Genomic DNA, 8,487 nt, shown 5'->3' with positions numbered 1-8,487 from the left:
GGCGAAATCTGTCGTGTTCCCATTGGGAATGATGGGAATGGGCCCCCGCCGGGGGATGTGGGAGGCCTGGGCTGGGGAGGGGGGCAACAGCCACCCAGAGCACTCTTCCTCCTCCTCTTCTTCCTCCTCCATCCATCCCCATCCATTGGTCCTCCTCATCCATCTTCTTCCTCTCTCCAGCATCACCCTCTGCATCCTTCCTCCTTCATCCATCCACATCCATTGGTCCTCCTCATCCATCTTCCTCTCTCCAGCAGCATCCTCTGCATCCTTCCTCCCTCATCCATCCTCTTCCTCTTCCATCTGCTTCCTCTCCATTCATCTCCCTCTTCCACCCATCCCATCCTCCTCTTCCTGCTCCTTTTCCTCCTCCACCTCTGTTCTTCCTCCTCCATCCATCCCCATCCATTGGTCCTCCTCATCCATCTTCTTCCTCTCTCCAGCATCACCCTCTGCATCCTTCCTCCTCCATCCTCTTCCTCTTCCATCTGCTTCCTCTCCATCTCCCTCTTCATCCCTTCCATCCTCCTCCTCTTCCTGCTCCTTTTCCTCCTCCACCTCTGTTCTTCCTCCTCCACCTCTGTTCTTCCTCCTTCATCCATCCCCATCCATTGGTCCTCTTCATCCATCTTCTTCCTCTCTCCAGCATCACCCTCTGCATCCTTCCTCCCTCATCCATCCTCTTCCTCTTCCATCTGCTTCCTCTCCCTCTTCATCCCTTCCATCCTCCTCCTCTTCCTGCTCCTCTTGCTCCTCCACCTCTTCCTCCTCCTCTTCTTCCTCCTCCATCCATCCCCATCCATTGGTCCTCCTCATCCATCTTCTTCCTCTCTCCAGCATCACCCTCTGCATCCTTCCTCCTCCATCCTCTTCCTCTTCCACCCCATTCTTCCTCCTCCATAGATCCTTTTCTTCCTCTCCACCCACTTCCTCCATCCCTCTTCCTGTATCCAACCTCCTCCTCTTCCATTTCCATCCATCATCATCCTCTTCCTCCCCCCCTTAACGCCCCCCCCCCCCCCGGGGTCCCATGTCCCTCCCCACCCCCACATCGGAGCCTCCATTACCCCCCCCCCAGCACCTTTCCCCTTGGGAATCCCGGCTCCACAGGACCCCCACGGGGGGGGGCATCCCAACCCCCCCCCCCCCCGCTCTGTTCCGGGGGGGGGGAACCGGTTCTTCACTTATTAATGGAAAAACCCCAAATCCCCGCTGGGGGGGGGGGGGGGGCGGGGCCGCGGGGGGGAGCGGGCCAATGGGGGGGTCCTGCAGCCCCCTTTACCCCCCCTGGGGGGGTTTGGTTCCATCACCCCCCCCCCCCCCCCACTAGGGAGATCCGGTAACGGGGGCCATGACCCCGATTGTGGCTGGGGGGGGGGGGGGGGGGGGCGATTTTGGGGCTGTTTCCGCTCTTTTCCCCCCCGGGATAAAGGGGATCTGAGGACACAACCCCCCCCCCTTCGGTGCCCCCCCCCCCTTTGGCCCCCCTTTGGTGCCTCCCCCCCGGTGCCCCCCCCCGCACGGAAGCGGCTCCGTGTCGCGGAAGCCGGGGCGGGACCGGCCCTTCCCGCACCCCCCCCCCCCCCCCGGATCCCTCCGCTCCCGGCTCCGCTTCAGGACCCGCTCCCGACCCCCCCCCCGCCCCCCCCATTCAGTGTCCCCGGTGCCCCCCCCCCCCCCCACCCCCCCCCAACCTCCGGGACCCCCCCACCATGAAGCCCCCCCCGCTGGGGACGCTGCTGCGGGCTCTGGGCCGCCGCGACGGCAGCGACACGGTACGGGGGGGGGGGGGGGAACGGGCAAAGGGGGGGGGGATTGCGGCGGGACCCCCCCTCCGAACCCCGTTTGCCCACGCGGATCCCCCCTTTCCTACGTTATCCCCCCCTCTTCCCAACGGATCCCCCCCATTCCCCCCCCGTGTTCCCAACTTCCCGAGTAACTCCCACTGTTCCCACTCGTGCCCCCCTTTTCCCACCTTGTCCCCCCCTTTTCCTACCTGCACCCCCATTCCCACACTGACCCCCCCTTTCCCTGCTCTGTCCCCCTTTTCCCACGTTTTTCCCCACTTTTCCCACCCTCACCCCCCCATTACCGGTTTTCCCAACGCTCTCCCCCTCTTTTTCCCACGCTGAACCCCACTTTTCCCACGTTATCCCCCCTCTTCCCAACCGGATCCCCCCATCCCCCCCCATGTTCCCAACTTCCTGCAGTAATTCCCACGTTTCCCACCCTGACCCCCCTTTTCCCACTGCCCCCCCTTTTCCCACGCTGTTATCCCCATTTCCCGCACTAAACCCCCCCTTCCCACCCTGACCCCCCCTTTTCTTAAGCTGAGCCCCCTTTCCCCACGTTGTTCCCACTTTTCCCACCTGACCCCCCCCATTCCCGGTTTTCCCTTTTCCAGCTCTGTCCCCCTCTTTTTCCCACGCTGAACCCCACTTTCCCCACGTTATCCCCCCCTTTTCCAACCGGACCCCCCCATCCCCCCCCCGTGTTCCCAACTTCCCGCAGTAACTCCCACTGTTCCCACTCGTGCCCCCCTTTTCCCATGCTCTTCTCCCCATTTCCCACACTAAACCCCCTTTTCCCACATTGTCCCCCCTTTTCCCATGCTGTTATCCCCCTTTCCCACCCTGACCCCCCCATCCCACTGTTTTTCCCTTTTCCAGCGCTCTCCCCTCTTTTTCCCACTCTGAACCCCACTTTTCTCACTTTATCCCCCCTTTTCCCAACTGGATCCCCCATCCCCCCCCCCCATGTTCCCAACTTCTTGCAGTAATTCCCACTTTTCCCACCCTGACCCCCCTTTTCCCACTGCCCCCCCCTTTTCCCACGCTGTTATCCCCATTTCCCACACTAAACCCCCCATTCCACACCGAGCCCCCCCATTCCCACTCTGTCCCCCTTTCCCCACGTTTTTCCCCACTTTTCCCACCCTGACCCCCCCATTCCCGGTTTTCCCAACGCTGTTCCTCTCTTTTTCCCACTCTGAACCCCACTTTTCTCACTTTATCCCCCCTTTTCCCAACCGGATCCCCCCATCCCCCCCCCGTGTTCCCAACTTCCTGCAGTAATTCCCACTTTTCCCACTCGTGCCCCCCTTTTCCCACCCTGACCCCCCCATTCCCCCTGCATCCCCATTCCCCCCAATAACCCCCCCTTTTCCCACTCTGTCCCCCCTTTTCCACACTGAGCCCCCCTTTTCCTACCCCGCACCCCCATTCCCACATGGATCCCCATTTCCCACCCTGACCCCCCCTTTCCTAAGCTGAACCCCCTTTCCCCACTCTGTCCCCCCCTTTCCCCACGCTGTTATCCCCATTTCCCACATTAAACCCCCCTTCCCCCCACTTTTCCCCCCCCTTTTCCCACCCCGCACCCCCATTCCCACACTGATCCCTTTTCCCACACTAAACCCCCCCTTTCCCCCCCTCCCCCCCCAACCCCCCTTATCCCCCCCATTCCCACTCCAATTCCCTTTTCCCACGTTGTTCCCCCCTTTTCCCACGCTGACCCCCCCCATTCCCACGCTTTTCCCCTCCCCCCTCCCCCATGGGTCCATCCCGGGGGGGTTCGGGCCATTCCCCTCCCCCCCCCCCCCAGGGGCCCCATTTCCTGGGCTGGTCCCGGTCCCGCTTCCTGCGGTGGGAACACGGGGGGGGAGGGGGGGCACGGACACGGGGGGGGTCAAGGGGGGGTCACGGGGGGGTCACGGGGGGGGTCACGGGGGGGTCACACCCGTGTGTGTCCCCCCCCCCCAGCCCCCCGCCCCCCCCCACAGCTTCCGGGAGCAGGCGCGGCGCCGGGGGGGGCCCTGCGCGGTCTGCGCGGAGCCGCTGGGGCCGCCGGGGCTGAGCTGCAGAGGTGGGAGCCGAACCCCCCCCCCCCCCCCCCGCGATGGAACCTCCCGATGGGGACCGCCCCCCGCGGGGGGGGGAGGGGAGGGGGGGGGCTGGGGGTGCTGTGGGGGGCATTGGGGTGCTGTGGATTGTGCTATGGGGCGCATTGAGAGGGTGCTATAGGGTGCATTGGGGTGCATTGGGGTGCATTGGGGTGCATTGGGGTGCTGTGGATTGTGCTATGGGGCGCATTGGGAGGGTGCTATAGGGTGCATTGGGGGGGTGCTATGGGGTGCATTGGGGTGCATTGGGGGTGCTGTGGATTGTGCTATGGGGTGCATTGGGAGGGTGCTATAGGGTGCATTGGGGTGCTATGGGGTGCATTGGGGTGCATTGGGGTGCTGTGGATTGTGCTATGGGGTGCATTGGGAGGGTGCTATAGGGTGCATTGGGGTGCTATGGGGTGCACTGGGGGTGCTATAGGGTGCTGTGAACTGTGCTATGGGGTGCATTGGGGTGCTATGGGGTGCATTGGGGTGCATTGGGGTGCTGTGGATTGTGCTATGGGGTGCATTGGGAGGGTGCTATAGGGTGCATTGGGTGCTATGGGGTGCACTGGGGGTGCTATAGGGTGCTGTGAACTGTGCTATGGGGTGCATTGGGAGGGTGCTATGGGTGCATTGGGGTGCCATGGGGTGCATTGGGGTGCCGTGGGGTGCTATAGTTTGTTGTGGACTGTGCTATGGGATGCTGTAGGGTGCTACGGGATGCTGTGGACTGTGCTATGGGGTGCACTGGGAGGGTGCTATGGGGTGCATTGGGGGTGCTATAGGGTGCTATAGGTTGCTGTGGACTGTGCTATGGGGTACTATGGGATGCTGTAGGGTGCTACGGGATGCTGTGGACTGTGCTATGGGGTGCATGGGGGGTGCTATAGGTTGCTGTGGGTTTGCTATGGGGTCCTACAGGGTGCATTGCAGGGTGCTATGGAGTGCATTGGGGGTGCTATGGGGATGCTATAGGGTGCATTGGGGTGCTATGGGGATGCTATAGGGTGCATTGGGGTGCTATGGGGATGCTATGGGGACACTATGGGGATGCTATGGAGTGCTATGGGGGTGCTATAGGGATGCTATAGGTTGCATTGGAGTGCGATGGGGACACTGTGGGGACACTATGGGGTGCTATGGGAGTGCTATAGGAATGCTATAGGGTGCATTGGGGTGCTATGGGGACGCTATGGGGACACTATGGGGTGCTATGGGGGTGCTATAGGGATGCCATGGAATTCTATGGGGCGCTATGGGGCTGGGGGGGTCCCTGATGCCCCTTTCCTGTCCCGCAGTCTGCAAGCTGAGCTGCCACAAGCGATGCGAGGGGAAGGTACGGCGGGGGGGGGGGTGACCCCCACTGCCCCCCCCCGCCCCCCCCACTGCCCCCCCCCGATGCTCTGGGTTGGGGGGGTCCCATCGCGCACCCCCCTTGTGCCCCCCATTCCCGTCTATGGGGCGGGGGGGGGCCCCTGAAGGGCCCCTTTGTGCGTGCGGGAACCGCCCCCCCCCGGGACAATCCCGGCTCTGTCCGGTCCGGCCAAGGACAACACCGGGGGGGCACAAGGGGGGGCTCCGGACACGCGATGGGGATGGGACCGGCAGTGGGGCCTGAGGCCTGCAGCGGCTATGGGGCGGGGGGCACGCTATGGGGCTGGGCTCCTGTATGGGGCTGGGCTCACGCTATGGGGCTGGGGACAGGCTATGGGGCTGGGATCCTGTATGGGGCTGGGCTCACGCTATGGGGCTGGGGACAGGCTATGTGGCTGGGGGCACGCTATGGGGCTGGGGACAGGCTATGGGGTTGGGGGCACTCTATGGGGCTAGGGACAGGCTATGGGGCTGGGGGCACGCTATGGGGCTGGGTTCCCTGTATGGGGCTGGAGTCCTGGTATGGAACCCAGGACCTGCTATGGGGCTGGAGCCATTCTATGGGGCTGGGACCCCGCTATGGGGCAGGGTCCCACCGTGGGGCTGGGCTCCTTCTTTGGGTCCCATAGGGGTGACCCCGCCCTCCCCCCGCAGGTGACGTCACCGTGCCAGGCCCCTCCCCCTCCCGAGCAGGTGAGAGCCGGGACCCCGGGGGGGGCGGGGGAACGGGGGCGGGAACCGCCCCTCCCCCCCACGTGACCCCCGTGACCCCGCTGTGACCCCCGTGACCCCTCCGTGACCCCGCTCTGCCCCTCCCCCCCCCAGCGCAGAAGCACCGCCCCCACCCGGCGCAGCGAGCACGTGGTGAGGCCCCGCCCCCCCGGACCCCTCCGTGACCCCCGTGACCCTCCCGTGACCCCTGTGACCCCCCCCAGGGCTCCACCAAGTCCCTGAGCATCACCCCCCAGAGAAACACCCTGCCCAGGTATGGGGCTATGGGGGCTATGGGGCAATGGGGGCTATGGGGCAATGGGGGCTATGGGGGCTAGTGTGGCTAGGGGGGGCTATGGGGCAGTGGTGGGCTATGGGGTTATGGGGGCAATGGGGAGCTATGGGGCAATGGGGGCTATGGGGGGCTATGGGGGTTATGGGGGGCTATGGGGCAATGGGGGGCTGTGGGGGGCAATGGGGAGCTATGGGGATGTATACCCTCTGTCCTGTACCCTCTATCCCATATATCTGTATCCCTCTATTCCATATCCCATACCCCTCTATCCCTCTGTCCCTCTGTCCCATACCCCGTACCCTGTATCCCTCTATCCTCATACCCTCTATCCCATATCCCACATCCCATACCCTGTACCCTCTATCCCTCTATCCCTCTATCCCATATCCCTGTATCCCTGTATCCCATACCCTCTATTCCATGTCCCATACCCCGTATCCCTGTATCCCTCTATCCCTCTATCCCTATACCCTATGCCCTCTATCCCTGTATCCTCTATCCCTGTATCCCATACCCAATATCCCATGTCCCTCTATCCCCATATCCCTGTATCCCTCTATCCCCGTATCCCTGTATCCCTCTATCCCATATCCCTATATCCCTCTATCCCATATCCCATATCCCTGTATCTCTCTATCCCATACCCCATACCCTCTATCCCATATCCCTGTATCCCTATACCCCACACCCTCTACCCATACCCTCTATCCCTCTATCCCGTACCCTCTATCCCTCTATCCCTGTATCCCCATACCCCATACCCCATACCCCGTACCCTCTATGCCCGTACCCTCTATCCCTCTATCCCTGTATCCCTCTATCCCCGCATCCCATACCCCATATCCCTGTATCCCTGTATCCCCATATCCCCGTATCCCTCTATCCCTCTACCCCATACCCCAAAACCCACACCCTCTACCCCATACCCCATACCCTCTATCCCTCTATCCCATACCCCATATCCCTCTATCCCTCTATCCCATACCCCATATCCCTGTATCCCTGTATCCCTCTATCCCTGTATCCCCATACCCCATACCCCGTACCCTCTATGCCCGTACCCTCTATCCTCTATCCCTGTATCCCTCTATCCCCGCATCCATATCCCATATCCCCGTATCCCTCTATCCCTCTACCCCATACCCTCTATCCCATACCCCATACCCCGTACCCTCTACCGCGTACCCTCTATGCCCGTACCCTCTATCCCGTATCCCTGTATCCCTATACCCCATACCCCACACCTCTACCCCATACCCCATACCCCTCTATCCCATATCCCTGTATCCCTCTATCCCTGTATCCCATACCCTATACCCTCTACCCCACACCCCGTACCCTCCATGCCGTACCCCCGCCCCTGTGCCGCTGCCGCGCAGGCCGCCGGGCCTGGAGCGCCTCCTGCGCCGGGGCCCGGACCTGGACGTGCGCTTCGTGAGCGAGCAGCTGCTGAGCCTGCGCTTCCGGCGCGCGCTGCCCGAGCCGCGGCACCGCCAGCACCTGCGCGACGTGGGCCTGCTGCTGCGCGCGCGGCACGGCGAGCGCTACGCGGTGCGCAGGGCAGGGACCGCGCTCCGTGGGGATGGATGGGGATGGATGGGGATGGATGGAGCTACATGGGGCTCTATGGGGATGGATGGGGATAGATGGGGCTCTACGCGGCTCTGTCGGGCTCTATGGGGATGGATGGGGCTCTATCGGGCTCTATGGGGCTCTATCGGGCTCTATGGGGATGGATGGGGCTACATGGGGCTCTATCGGGCTCTATGGGGCTCTATCGGGCTCTATGGGGATGTATGGGGATGGATGGGGCTCTATGGGGCTCTATCGGGCTCTATGGGGCTACATGGGGATGGATGGGGCTCTATGGGGCTCTATGGGGATGTATGGGGCTCTATGGGGATGGATGGGGCTACATGGGGCTCTATGGGGCTCTATGGGGATGGATGGGGATGGACAGGGATGGATGGGGCTACATGGGGCTCTATGGGGATGTATGGGGCTCTATGGGGCTCTCTGGGGCTCTATGGGCTCTCTGGGGCTCTATCGGGCTCTATGGGGCTCTATGGGGATGTATGGGGCTACATGGGGCTCTATGGGGCTCTATGGGGATGTATGGGGCTACATGGGGCTCTATGGGGATGGATGGGGCTACATGGGGCTCTATCGGGCTCTATCGGGCTCTATGGGGCTCTATGGGGATGGATGGGGCTACATGGGA

At 62.7% G+C, this 8,487-nt stretch overlaps 1 protein-coding gene across 1 annotated transcript; it reads left to right on the top strand.

Annotated features, from left to right (window-relative positions):
• Nucleotides 1–1,690: 1,690 nt before the first annotated feature.
• Nucleotides 1,691–7,932, top strand: LOC136006242 (tensin-2-like; the record flags this gene model as incomplete). The annotated part of the gene is made up of 7 exons (XM_065664293.1): nucleotides 1,691–1,775; nucleotides 3,762–3,864; nucleotides 5,185–5,222; nucleotides 5,915–5,953; nucleotides 6,086–6,124; nucleotides 6,196–6,245; nucleotides 7,646–7,932. Coding segments are annotated over exons 1-7 (619 nt in total), but the record flags the coding sequence as incomplete, so codon positions are not given.
• Between the last annotated feature and the right edge of the window lie 555 nt (nucleotides 7,933–8,487).

Source organism: Lathamus discolor, unplaced genomic scaffold, assembly GCF_037157495.1.
Source record: "Lathamus discolor isolate bLatDis1 unplaced genomic scaffold, bLatDis1.hap1 Scaffold_1046, whole genome shotgun sequence".
In the NCBI taxonomy this organism is placed as follows: Eukaryota; Metazoa; Chordata; class Aves; order Psittaciformes; family Psittacidae; genus Lathamus; species Lathamus discolor.
Note: the sequence above shows the minus strand (reverse complement) of the source record. Positions and strands in the feature narration are given on the sequence as shown.